Raw genomic sequence first — 14,803 nt, 5'->3', positions numbered from 1 at the left:
TGTCATATCTAATGACTTAGTAATATTCTGCATGACCATATGTTACTATTCTCTATTTGTGACTTAGTTACGAGCAGGATCTCGATTTAATATGTGTAACATAGTTAGTTAGAAACACTACATTTAAGGTTATTTGGACAGTATTCACTCTGGTTGTTTTGTGTTTTGTAACATAAGAATAGACGAGGAATGTCTAAAGTGGGGCCAGCGATAAAGTTTGGTCTAGCTCGCCACATCTTTCTTTCTACTTTTCTAGTTTCTGTTAGGTAATAGTAATTTTTTTCATTATCTGAGCACAGCAGGCGGAATGACAATTTGAGCAGCATCCTAGAACTACGGAAGCCCAGAGAGGCAGGTGAAAACAAAAAAAAATATCTTGGCAAAACACACAGGAGTGAAAAAATTTACTTAAAGACTTAAAGAAAAACCACATTATATAAAGATCTCTTTTTCTCACTTGCCCTTTTGACTTCTGTGTATTATCATTTCTAAATAATAGAGCACAATAGGTGCTCGATTTGGGCCTGTGGTCTACCATTACGTTTCAGTTTTTGCCCCCTGGAGTAGGCCATATTTACATTGTGTTATTAAGGGGTATTAAGACTATTCTCGTGGTACGACAACCATTAAGGCCCATGCACAACAACTAAACCTTACATTTTATCAACAAGCAGTAACTAGTAGGTTACTAATGGAAAACACTTAATTCCAGTTAATGGCTTTGTAGTTGTAGAATATGGCCATGTAGACATTGATAAGTGGTCTATTATGAGTAATAAAAAACTAATATGCGACTAATATAAATGCTACTGTAATAAGCATCTAGTTCATGGTTAACATGTGTAACTGAAAAAAGTGCTATCACCTACATTAATTCACAATAACCTTATATGATCCTTATTTAAAACATGGTTTAATCTCTCACAGCAGTCTCGCTTACAGTTTGTCTTGTCTTCTTTGGCATCTCGTGCACATTTTTACATTGCAGTATGAACTTTGATCACATTCATTTACATTGTGGCTGACATACATGTACTTAACAATCTTCAAATGATTATCAGAATTAAGAATAGTACAGTTATGCTTTGACATTTTGGGAAAGGCTTATTCACTTTCCTGTTGAGAATCTCTCTCATGGCAGTATGAGAAATTTGAAGCTGTGGCCAGGAGATAGTTAGCTTAGCTTGGCATGGGAACGAACAAAAACCAAGTGTAGAAAGGTAAGTTCACCATGTTACAGAGGATCATGTGTCAAGCACTGTTATAGCCGGAACAAAAATTGCAGAGAACTTATATTGGTTCTTGGTTGGTTTGGTTCTTTATACTTTCAGCAGCTGCTGTGTCAAATTTATGTTTTAACGCTGAACAGATATAACATGTTGGACCCAAATGCAAGACACTCCGAGGCAGGCAGGTCACAGAACAATAAGTGAGCTTAAATCTAACCAAAGCTGTTGGAGTAATTAGTGCGGGAAAACAGACAAAGACAGGAAGTGGAAAATAAAACATGACACATGAAGGATGAACCTTCAACATAAAACAGGAAATCACAAAACTAAAACTCAGGACAATTTTGAGCTTTATAGTTGCAGGTAGGCAAACTATGTGTTTCCTGTCTTTATGCTTAGCTAAGCCCACAGGCTGATGGCTGCAGCTACATTTTGATCTCCACATCTAACTCTCTGTGCAAGGACAAATAAGGGTATTTCCCAATGTTTTTAACTGTTTCCCTATCTGATTTCACTGGTACAACTCTTGCGTGGGCGGCAGCATGCAGGAAAACATTAGTTCCGTCTCCCAGCGGCCCCTGTTTGTCCTGTTGTCTCTGTTACTAACTAACTCGCCTTGTTAAAATAACATGAGGGAAATCACTGCCCTCTGCATATACATGTAAGCTGTAAAACCTCCTGAAGCATTTGGCATGGTAACACAGAATTTAAAAGTAGAGTTCTACTGCTATTATTTCATAAATAGCATCACAAACAATAACCTTTCAACCATTGTACCATTTCACACCCGACAAAAACAGAGCCGATATGTCAGCGTCTTTATGTCCAAATGATAGCTAAGTATAGACATTATGCAACTGTGATATCCATGTATGTTCATTGTTCAGAATCAGGCAGTGAAGAATGGTTCTATAAAGAATGTGAGTGTGTACAGTGTTAGCTGAAATAACAGAAAGGCAGGAACACGTATTCACTTCACTGACCTTTTTATAAAACAAGAAGAGTTATGAGACAGACTGTATAATGGCACTAATTTGTATAGAGCTAGTGATGTGAAGGACACTGCATTGTTTCTTCTGTTTGTGTGTAGACTGGAAGTGTTTGGCAACGGAAGAGGGAAACTTAAGATTTCCTTGATCTAGTCAGAGTTTATTACCATCCAGGAATATTCAATCATTGAAGGAAATAAGATTGAATATGCAATTGTATCAAATAGAGTCAAAATAAATGGATCTTTGCCAGTGACAACAAGGCTATATTTGTTTTTCCATAGCGACACACACACACACACACACACACACACACACACACACACACACACACACACACACACACACGCACACACACACACACACACACACACACACATGCACTGGCAGTAATGTAACTTACTTGTTTCAAAACCAACAGCTGGTCTATAAATTAAACGTTTGTGTGTTTGTGTGTGTGTGTGTGTGTGTGTGTGTGTGGTTGCTGACTTACTGTACTTAACTCCATCCACTGTGATTAAATCCGAACAGTTTATTTTGCTATGAAATGAACAGCTAAAAGCAAGAGACAGACAGAAAAAGGAAGACAAAACTAGCATGTATGTCTGTACGTGTGTGTGTGTGTGTGTGTGTGTGTGTGTGTGTGTGTGTGTGTGTGTGTGTGTGTGTGTGCATGTGCATCATATGGGAACTGTATTCTCTGTGTTCCCTCTCTGATGGCTCTAATCACCGTCTCAGAGTCCAGCCCTCTTCCTCAGATCTTTCCTTTGGAAAACAACACAAGGCCATTATGACGCCTGTCCTGGTGGACATGGAGCGCCCGCTGACTTTAACAGGGTGAAGTGGCTGCTGAGGACAGTCGCCCTGTCAACAAACAATCAACTGATACATTCTAAGGACTAGTTTGGTACTGTATCATGATTAGGGTTGAGGTCTACTTGTTTATTTCCCAGTGGCAGAAAAAAAGAGACTGTCGTGTCCATTTTACATAATAAACTTGTGATAGCTGCTGTTTTTTCAAACTCTTATCAGCTAAACAATTCAAACAATTTCAGTGCAGTCAAATTGTTGAGAAATTCTTCCTTTTTTGTGCCCATTCAATGAAATCAGGCCTCTAAATGCAAACCATCAGGTTCAAAAGCCACTTTTTGTATTTCACAGTAGCAGTGGCAGCGGTCAATTTAATAAACCTGGAGACCAGAAGAGATTTACAGTGAGTGTTCTAATCTAACTACGTACACGTACACCTACGCACACACACACAATTATTTCCACCAGGATATTATAGTGCCACAAAGAAAACAGTGAAGTGAGAGAAGCAGATTTGGAGTGAAGTTAATATAAGTGGTGGGTCTGAAGGTGAGAAGAAACATGAAGAGAGGACGTGAGGGGCGGAGAGAGAAAAGGTTCAGAAAAGTTCAGAACCAGCTCTATAAAAGTGTTGTAACATGATCGGGAGAGGTATTAATGGTCAAGGCTCCTGAAGCGAGATGAGACCACAGAGACAGACTGTGACGATATTACATAAATATGCTGAACCCTTATATGCACCCAATATGTGGCTTTGTCCTGCTAGTATAAATGAATTTGTTGCAATTTCAATTCAGACAATATTTAGAAATTCTTTGTTCTAAAAGTAGAGCTGAAGAAAATGAAAAAGTGCATGGAAGAACTATAACAACATGTAATGTATGTCTCAGTTGCAGCTAATGAGTCTGTCCAGACTCGTAAATGTAGTAAAGACTTTACAGGAATTTAATGAAAGGTCTCAAGTGCTTTTTTTTTATTAACATGTTTGATTCCAGTGAATCATTTCCAGTGAGAAACATGCTGCCTTTTGCTAACAGACTATTTTTTTTTACCAGGGAGTACAGAGGACTGACATAGAGTTGGTCAACAACAATCATCTGAAGCTCAATATCAGCAAAACCAATGAGATTGTGTTGGACTACTGTCGTATGTCTATTAGTGTGTAAGTTCACCATGAGGAACAACAAAATGGTCAAATTCCGACACCTAAAGAAGCTACTGATTCTAAAACATCAACTTGGTGGCACAGAAGATCTCTACAGTCAGAACAACTTCACAGTGAACAGCTAATATTAGAGTCAGCAATTATATTATGATGTCACTGTGAAGTTGACCTTTGACCTTTGAGTTATAAACCATCATCACTTCATCAAAATCTAATCCGTTTACACTCTAGTCAAGTGGACGTTCGTGCCAAATTAGAACAAATTCCCTCGAGGCGTTGCTGAGATATTGTGTTACTAGAACCTGTTGCAGCACGGAAGCCTAAAAACAAAATGACTTTGCCCAACCTGTTCAGCTAATGTTAATTTTCAGATTTAACTTTGTATGATTTCTAGAAATTCCAGAATTAGTCTTGTTAACAAAGCGATGTAAACTTGATTAGGATATTTTCAAACTGAACATAAAATGCAGTCGATAGTTGAAGCCAATCAAATCTTCATGCCTGTGTTATCAACAGTTTCAATGGTCTACACAGTATCTTTGCCAGTGTCATTCAGGTACAGAACAAATGCAAAAGGAATTGTGATATCATGAGAGCGAATGAAGCAAACATGTGGTCTAAATTTAAGTGTTCATATGCAAGTGAAACACTGCAGAATTTCAACATTTAACACACGTAATTGCACAATTATTCTGTCATTCCAAGAAGAATGGTTCTTGCGCACTTGTGTCTGGAAAGCTCGTTACTGGACAGTAAAGTTGTGGGGTTTTAGGAGAGCATTCAGTCCATAACGCCTGTCACACTGCACTCAACCATGACTTAACTCTCAGTGAGTGAACGTTACAAATGAACACACAAATATGAGCCCAGATGAGCTGTGTGTGTGTGTGTGTGTGTGTGTGTGTGTGTCTCTGTGTGTGAGGCCAGTGGAACTGCTGTTTGTGAGGCAGTCAAATGAGGGTCCGTAACGCTCCCTGTGGGCCAGACCACCATTAAAAGCCACTAATGACTTAAGAAATGCCTTGGAAACACTTTCAGACACATTTATTACGACAAAATGCTTTCTGGCTGTGATGCTTCCTTCCCAGCGCCACAACCAGTGACAGTTATGCTCCATGCAGGGCATGGGATGACTTCATAATTTCTGCGAATAAGGAGATTCATGTGCTGTGACTGAAAGCTCGGATCAATTTATCATGGCCACATTGACCTGGCAAATTTAGATAGCAGTTGACCTCTGGCACAAGTGGTGTGTGTCTATGTCAAACATAAGAATTTATGTACACATACTTATCTGCAACAAGGAAAAAATAAAAAGCTGGTTGACAGGACTTGGCGTATAAAACATCGGTGTGTCCAACCTTCGCACTTTTGATTTTGATAAATCAAGCAAGATGAAGATTTGTTCTGTCCTCCCAGGTTGAACTGACAGGAGAGAGTATTGGGTTTCTAAGAAATGCATTTCTAAATCTCAGCCTCAGTTACCTCACTCACATGCAACCCGCCAAAACGGCTGTCTTTGTAAGACTCTTAATTCATATTAAATTACTCGGTGCATAAATCACACTGTCTCACTCCCAGACACCCAACAAAGCTCATACTTGTATTTGCTGTCAGTGGTCGATTTAGAAATAATCTTTCGCATTTTTTCCCCTTCCCTGGCTGTCATAAGTGTATAATGCTCTGTGTCATTGCCACTTCATTTTAGACTTGGCCTTCTGCAGACAGATTTGAGGGAAATTAGATCAATAGCCTGTGGAAACACAGCAGGCTGTAAATGGTGGGAGAGCAGAGGGGAGAACCTTGCTCAAACTAATGGAGCTAATTAAAAGGCATTTTATTTTCAATGTGACATCTGAGTATAGCTTCAGATCTGTTGCAAAGACAATAACTTTTACATTTTTTATTAAATATACAAAAAAAAACACTACACACAGTATACAGACTTTTATCAAAACTATGCTAGCAGCTCTGTGAGGCCATACTCACATAAAGTGGGGCTTTCAGCTAAATACTAACTTCAGCATTCTAATTACCTCACAATGTCAGTGTTGATATCCACCTTATCCCAAGCCCTGTGATAGCTTCCACAATTTATGGTCCTGTCACCAGAGCCAGCGTTTTCCATGCTAACAGGATGCTAATCCTTAATCCTGTAGCGACTGGTATGCCGTATCATTCATTCATGAAGATTAGGTTAGCAACTTTATTAAGTTAATACTACAAACACTATTATTGATGCATAGCCTTCTTAGCTAACATTTTTAAAAACTTGAAAGTACTGCGTCAGTTATTATTTTTTACTAACGCTAGTTCCACCAAGCACCAGAAATATCACCCTGAATCATTTCCCTAGAAACCTCCCCGAGAAATTCATGGATACATATGTTTAGCACATATAACACATATAAGTGGCGTTATTATGGATCCCACTGCTTTTCTTGCATGAAACTCTCTACTCCTGTTGGTTGCATTGGTTAGCCCAAACATTTAAGTCAAGCATAGAAACTGTAGCGTGTGTAGCTCTGGTTGTGTTTGTTTTTCTTGTTTTTCGTATGAGCTGTAGTTTCCAAGTTAAACACACTCCAACACATCCAACACCTTATGCGATTATTACCATCTTAGTTTAGCATTTTGGCTTGCTGACATTTGCCAATTAACACTGAACACAAAGTACAGCTATGGCTGATGGGAATGCAATTAGTTTTGCAAGTATTTGCTCATGAATCAAACAATTGGGCATATTAAAATGTGTACTTTGTGGTGGTGCTACAGTTAAATTCAAGGGATCATTAAATTTAATATAGGGCGACATGAATATAAGTACCAAACAGCACGGTGAACCATACCCATATTGGTCAACAAAATTACACCGAAAAAACAACACAAATGTCAAATTCGCGGTGGTGATAAAGAAAATAAAAAATCTGAGGATCACTGAAGTCATTAGGATACACTGTACAAAATTTCATTGCCATCCATCTGTTAGTCCTTGAGATATTTCAATCTGGACCCAAATGGTGGACCGACACCCTTGAGCTGTATTGCTAGTATCATTCCATCATGTTGTTCTGAGCTGACAGATATAGTCAAATTAAATGGGCCTTAGAGACTGCTTTCATTGCCTGAAGCAAATTTCAGGTTCATAAAATTGAAATCAAAGGATAGATAAATGCAGCAGAATACATCCAAGCCTGTAAGCTGCAACTGTCCCAGCTTTTCTGAAGAAATCCTGTCTATCCATCTTAAGTTAGGAAAAACAGGTGTTACCTTTGCAGCTGAAAGTTGAAAGGAGAAACCAATAACCGCCACTGGGCAATATAAGCCATCACTTCTTAGCAAACAGTACGCTGTGTATCAAGAGCAGATGTACTCAATACTTCAATTTGGTAACTATTGCACTCGCGGTACACGTAAAAACATGCATCCCCTGGCCACATATCCATCTAAGGAGAAAGGTGTACTGTCATCTGGCTGTTGTCTTCTGTGGTTAACTGAGATAGCTGGGCTTTAAATCATGCACCACAGGCACGCAAGACGCTCTATGTTTGATGTCCAAGCTGCAGATTTATAAGCTTCCTACCACTGCAGGCTGATCTTGTCAGCTATTCTCATACCTACGTTCAGAATATATTTTATGCATTCATAAAGAGCTCCGGCTGGCATGTCTGAGTGGGCTATTAGACACTACGTTATGTCAAAAGGTCAGTGCCTTGGCAAGAAGGAAAAAGAAAGAAGGAAAAGTCAAGAGGAAGTAGAGCAAGAGGAAGACACTCAAACATTTCATAAGCCAACACATCTACAATTTAAATGCCACAAATATGTACTGTCTAATCAGTTTTATACTTATAAATAGAGCTTTAACTTTAGAAGTCTTGACTTCTAAAAAATGTGATATTAATAGATTCAAACATGGGCACTGACAAGGCTGATAACCGTATGCTTCCCCCTGCACTCCACCCTGCTTTACCACCAGAGAATAAAACGGTGGTGGTGATTGCTGCTCCTACAGAGTTTGCTCTTCCATCACCATCACCAGTGCACCCTTGAAGATCGATACCTCATCCCAAATAAAGCTCCAACGTCCCTGCCTCCAAGGCTAAGACTCTCCTCCACAAGCTCGTCAAAGGGATCGTCATAAAGAGACGGGAATTTCTGGACTACTTTCTAGAACCACAGGTGGAAGCAATCTGAGCAGTAGTTCGACAAGTCATAGTCCGACATGTTTCCATATTTTTGCTTCACAAGGGGAGATTTTTGCTTGTTCAAAAGCACAAGTTAATTACATTTCTTGGCATGGATCTTGGGGGAATTAAATTCAAGGCATTAAACAGATTACTGCCCTTTAACATCCGCCACGCTCACAAATGTTCTGCATTTCATCTGATAAACAAGGATCCTGCCTGAGAAAGACGACAGATGAGCATAATGTAAACACGACTTTATCACTGAGACGTCCTTTGCGGCCTCCCCACTGGCAATGAGGATTACATGTGAAGCAACAAAACTTATGGTAAACTTTTCCTGTGAGAATATCTGTGGAAAGGACACTTGCATTAAAGCTACATGGAGAGCCATGAACACAGACAGGTGGTCTTATGTAGTAATGTGATGGATGTGTGGACAGTACACACTCAAACACAGGCGTCGTTTGTCTTCAGCGGTTACTTTTTCACCAGCACAGAATTAATTTAATGTGAATCGCCGTCTTGTTTTTCTGACCCTTTTCTTGTACAGCAATTTGATCGTAATGAAGGCACACCTCAACCGTTTAGTTCTATTTATTAGCAAGTTCAGTTTTCTGTTTTGTATTTAATTTTTTTTTTCTTCAAAATGTATCTTTATTCTATTTATTGGTCCTGATATGCTTCTGTATTATCTATTTTAACTCAGCTGTATTGCCCTCTGTTAAAATGTTTACATTGTTTGGAATGACCTTGGTGTAACTCATTAAATAGAGAATTTAAATTAAAAGTCAGTGTTTCTTTTACATGTCATAGCCCTTAACTTAGTGTTTAGAGACATAACAGACTGGCCGCTGGTTACAGCTGCAGCATAAAATCCATATGTGAACGAGACCACCATGTGAAATCTCTGAAATCAGTGGCCCCATTAGAAAAAAACAAACATTTCAATACATTTTACCTCCTTAATAATGTTAATCAGCTGGATGTTTGCTAAACTTCCAACAAGTTTTGCAGATGGTTAATAAAACTGCAGGCACCGTACAATCGCCTTTATTTCTATCTCCTACACACTTTGAAATTACACTCAGACTTCTGCACGCTTGTCACCGCATTTTTTTTAAAGTCCTGGCTGAGCTACATCATACAGTACAACCACACTGAGTTTGTTTTCAACCACAAATGTGATTTGGCAGGACTGTTCATGGCAGAATTAACTGAGTAATTTAAAGTTCCATGGAGGGCTGTTTCTTAAACCAGATGCAATACAAAATGTGTTATTTTCACACAGTTCCCTTATGTTGACTCTCGTTAACAGCAGCTTCAGAGTGATTAGATATCTGGTGTCTAATGTATAATGACAGAAAAGAAAAGATTCCCTGGAGCAGCGCCTAATCTAACAAAAAAGTGGTCAAGAGGAAATACGATAAAAAAGAATATTTTGGGAAATGCAGATATGAACCAAAAACAACTGATAAGGGCCAAGGAATGTTTTTGTAAATAGTACAGCTGATAAAGGAAAAGAAAGCAGAATGCAGATTTGAGATACTGACTTGTAAAAGATGTTAACAAGCTCAAAAAGACAAATATAGACACAATATAGTCAGCCCTGTATGGATCTCCATCTTTATGTTCCCGTTACACATTGATATAAGAAATTGTCATATTCACATATTTATGTGTATCATATCGTGAAAGTAAATGCCTTTTTGCCAACTGAGTCATGCTCTTTACTTCATATATAGTACTGCACAATGTATCTATATATATTCTGTTCCACATGCTGTAGTGTATGTGTGTGTTTGCGAAAGAGATGAAAGGAGAGACTGAGAAGCAGAGAAAGACAAAAGGACTGAGTGAGAGTAAATGAGATAGCTCTTAATTACCGCCTGCGTCTCTGTATGATGTCAATAGGCCTGTTGACAGCACACGGCGATCCCCATATGTTCCCACTCCTCACAGTGATACTCCGCTCCACAGAGACACAGAACCCACAGTTGGTCGGCACACTCATCTTTTCTCTTGTCTACTCTCTTTTTTAACTCGTCCTCACCCTCCTCTTCTCGGCCGCTCCGCTGCTCTCCCTCTCTTGGTTCTCCTCAGCTTGTGGCTGCTCTCATCCCGGTCAAACCCGGCCCGCTTCCTCGTCGTTCTCGCTCTGTCGGGCTGTCCGGCTCTCCACGGCTTCCCAGGAGTTCTCATTACCTCTGGCGGGAGTGGACACCAGCTCTAGGACCGGTGGCTCCAGCGCAGAGCAATGATGCAATCCATGCTACTGTGTGCTGCTGGAAATCTTCTTTTCCTTGAATGATGTGAATAAATTAGGAGTGTGATTCCTTTTTTTTTTCCTGAGCACCTGAATTCCTCATGCACACCTCCTGCTGCCTGTCTGTCTGCCTTGCAGGCTGTAGGAAAAGCTTTTCATCACTCTCAGCAGAGGTCCATTAATCGGTCCCCCATGTACATCTTGTCTTTGCTCCGGGTCTAAATGTGGCGCAACACCGCTGCCCTCTTCCCCCTCTCTCTTTCGGTCTGCCTGCTCTCTCTCTCTCTCTCTCTCTCTCTCTCTGTCTGTCTGTTGCTCTTCTTCTGTTTCTCTCTCTGCTTCCTCCTCTCCCCTATGGCTGCAACACCTTTAATCTTAGAGCAAACAGACCTTTCTTTTCCCTGGGCAAACTTGCTCTCCTGCTGTATTCTGTCACAGTTGCCCTGCGTATATTTTTTTTGTCTGAGCGCTCCACCGAATGTGCACAGAGCTGTTAGACGTGTGTGTGTGTGTATGTGAGCAACGGAGGGTGTGCGTAAGTGTGTGTAGGCATGTGACTGAGCAAGTGTCTGTGTGTGTGTGTGTGTGTGTGTGTGTGTGTGTGTGTGTTTGCGGGTGTGTGTGTGCATCACACACGAGGGGGAACAAGTTTCAGAGTGAGGTCAGAGCTGAGAAAGGGGGCGGGATCAGAGCCAGCATGGTTCCTGCCTTCCTCAAATGTTTTAGCCATTTTAACCCCTTCCTTCTCTCTCTCTCTCTATCTCTCTCTCTCTCACACACACACACACACACACACACACACACACTGAATTCCTATACAATCGTACAACAGCGCTCTCCCTTCGGCCACGGTACCATTATCCTCTCCAGATGGATTGTGTATTCATGTTTGTGTGTGCGGCACGAATGTCTTGTCTGCTTTAGGTAAAGAGATTGATGACAGGATGAGTATGATAGGGTATTATAGTAAGTAGCTCTTGGGACACAGCTTGCTGAGAACGAAGAACATGTACAAACAAACAGACACACACACACACACACACACACTTACCCTTATACAGTATGTACTCACGCACAGGCTTAGGCATGAGCATGCAAGGTCACCCATGTCCAGGGGGCAGTGTATTTTTGAAGGCCAGAAATGTGAAAAGTAAATATGAAACCTAAGCTGGTCGACCTTCTGTAGGCTTCATATGAAAACTTAAACAGGAAATATTTGACAAGAGATCAGTAAAATGAGACCGGGGCCATGAGGCTTGAGGCTGTGTTCCCAGAGACAGATCAAGCCTAGCTTTAGTTTTTTCAACGAGAGAAGAGTTTGTAAAATGTAATTAATGGGAGGATGGCGATTAGCTTTTCTGACAGCCATCAGTTGATTTGATGTCGCCAAGTCCTTGTTATAATTTGTATATATTTGTGGTATCACATTGGGTGTTGAAGACCAATTTTTCATCTCTTCACTGTTTGCTGAACCACTCCCACATAGTGTGCATTTGACTTTAACATTAAAGATAGGCCCTATACAAGTTTGAAAGTGGCCATGTTCTTTTGGTCTGTCAACAGAATACAAAAGAGAAAGTGTGAGGACTGGATGAAACCCTTTGTTTATCTGTTCTAACGTGAGCTACAATCATTAGCATGCCTGGGTAACTAGCGTATTACCCACCGTTGGCTACTAACCTAAATGCTTACTTTCAAAGCCAAGGAACACATCATTAATATTAGTTTGCGGTGTTAAAGTTATTGCTGACAGTAAACAACAATAACTTATGACTAGCATAAACGTGAAATACATACTACTGGAAACTGTGTAGTATCAAAGAGGAGCTGTGTGGAAACCTGTCCTGGATGCTGTGAGAGTCTAAGCTCATGTGAGTGGCTAATCTGATTCTTGTTATTTCACTTCAGCAACCCCGCCATGAACCATACAAAGCAAGGGCTACATTTGTTTAAGACATCAGTTAGTCAACAATATTTTTCATCCTGAAAGTAAAAGCAAACTCCTTGAAATCCAATCAGCCCAACAGCGTTATGCTGAAAGTAAATGTGACTATAGTCTGTATTTCAGCTGCATCAAGTTCGCAATAACAACACTTTAAACAAGAATGTCATTTTAAAACGGGTCCGCTGCAAACACTGAAGCTGAAGAGGGGCTTTTCGACCCATGGAGCTAACATTAGCTTAATTATCTTGCTAACTATAGCAAGAAAAGGTATGTAAGTGTACTGTCGGTTCAGCAATAATAAAGGTCGCTGGCTAGAAATTAGAAACCTGCTGCATCTCTGTCTGAAATGAGGAACCCACTGTTAAAACAATGACTATGAATATGGAGCAAAAGATTTGCCACCGCCATTTGCTATCCAGCTAGCTCTTACACACAGAAACATCTCCATAAATGGACGTGCGCTTCGAGCTAACTCCTGCAGTTTGACATGGTTCGATTAAACTGGCAAATCAATCGATAGCATCAGCTTATCACTATGGAATTCACAAATGTAAGGGGGAGAGTGAACATTAGCTGAGAATTGAAAGGAAAAAGCAAGAAAAGAAAGTTCAGTGAGTATCTTTAACGTGAATCAGGCCGTTCTCCAGAGGCAGGAGAGTTTAAAATGCATCACAGGACCACTGTTCAATTACCAAGAAATGTGAAAATGCTGCTGTGGTTTTACTATTCAACTTTATAAATATGTTGGTTGCGACATACAGCGCAGAAAGCTTGTGACTGTGGTATTTGCTCTGAAAAAGCATTTAATATAATCCTACAATAAAAAACAAAGGATCTGTGTCTGTAGCACTCAGGAAAAACTGCCATTTAAGGAAATCTGAAGAGGTGCATGCACAAAAAGGGCCAATCAAAACCACAAACTGAATCGACCCACAGCACTGCTGTATGGTATGGCTTTTATGGAGCCTGAATTCAACAGCAACAGTTTATAAATCCAATCACACGGCTACAATGAATGAAATGGAAGCTATTTGGATTGTGCAGGATTGACTGTGCGGGAACAGAATCACGATCAGGCCCCCTCGAGGTTTGATAAAGAGACTCTACCTCCATTATTAAGTCTCTCACTTTGTTTAGTTTCCTGGCCTTGTATTTACATTTATCTTGTGTGAGTATGTACTATACAAACATGAACATCTTATCTGACTTTGGACTTGTAAAAACCATCCCCAGTGTCCTGATGCAAACCGGATGAGAAGATGTCGTGAGCACCCACATTTTGACACATTGTCATGACAGGAAAATTGTTCTCATGTGCAGTTAGAAGAATAAAGTGCTTAAACAACACGCTTCAAGAGTCTTATCCTTTGTTATTTAAAGTGGACATGCGCACACACTTAGCGACACACTCACATACACACACACTCATAGACTGGCAGTGTACCAGAGGACTTCACAGCGTTCAATGTATTTGCGTCACTGGGGTGGAAGAGAGAAGATGTTTGAAGAAAGGCAGACATGAAATGTTTAGCTCTGCTCAGTATCCTCACATCTCGTCTTTAGACAGATGGCTGTAAAGCGCTGAACGGCATGGCCGAGGCGATTCAGAGGTAACTTCTAAAACTCATAAAATAGCGCGGCATCATAAATTCTGGCTGACCTTCAATTGTGGGTTTAATAGTCCATTATTTGCAAAGGGGCCTCATGACATCATATGTTTGCTACATGAAGGCATGGTGAGCATTCCTGGATAACGAGCTGTTTTGAAGTCAGCGAGGAGCAGCGCTGTGTGTCAAGAGTTGTTGCCCGTCAGTGGACACACTGTCTATTTGAGGTTTGTTTGCAAAGTTAGCTGACACAGATAAATGTCCACCTTCATGTTGTCCCCTGAAGACTAATTACGTTTGAACTAAAGAAAATGCACAAAAAGATAAAATAGCATCTAATAGCATAATCATGAGGGAGTGGCATTCTCATGATAAAAAAAATGGCTGCTTTGAGTTTTATTTCATGTGACAAGTTTTTGACATTAACTGGGAAAGGTCAGTATTAACTCTGCCTTCTAAAGCGATGTCAATCACTTTGTGTTGTTCCCTTGCTTGAAATTAATGTACATAATAAAATCTGACAAAGTTGCTTTGCTTAAAAAACTGAGGAAACCAAGTACCACAAAATTACCAAGTGAAGTAGACTAACAATTTGAAGTTGTTAACAT

At 40.1% G+C, this 14,803-nt stretch overlaps 1 protein-coding gene across 6 annotated transcripts in view; it reads right to left on the bottom strand.

Annotated features, from left to right (window-relative positions):
• pde4ca (phosphodiesterase 4C, cAMP-specific a) overlaps window positions 1–14,803 on the bottom strand; it is a 49,957-nt gene that overhangs the window by 20,464 nt on the left and 14,690 nt on the right. Inside the window, exon 1 of one of the 6 annotated variants that reach the window (XM_030401536.1) lies at window positions 10,431–11,181. The exons of 4 other annotated variants lie outside the window; for them this stretch is intronic. In XM_030401536.1, coding sequence (XP_030257396.1) covers window positions 10,431–10,579 — 149 coding nt within the window. In that variant the 5' untranslated portion in view covers window positions 10,580–11,181. Of the gene's footprint in view, window positions 1–10,263; window positions 11,182–14,803 lie in introns of those variants that run through there. One more of the 6 variants, XM_030401537.1, reaches the window with a different exon arrangement.

The sequence above is a fragment of the Sparus aurata genome, chromosome 21 (genome assembly GCF_900880675.1).
Source record: "Sparus aurata chromosome 21, fSpaAur1.1, whole genome shotgun sequence".
Lineage (NCBI taxonomy): Eukaryota > Metazoa > Chordata > Actinopteri > Spariformes > Sparidae > Sparus > Sparus aurata.
This window is presented reverse-complemented; position numbering and strand designations above follow the sequence as displayed.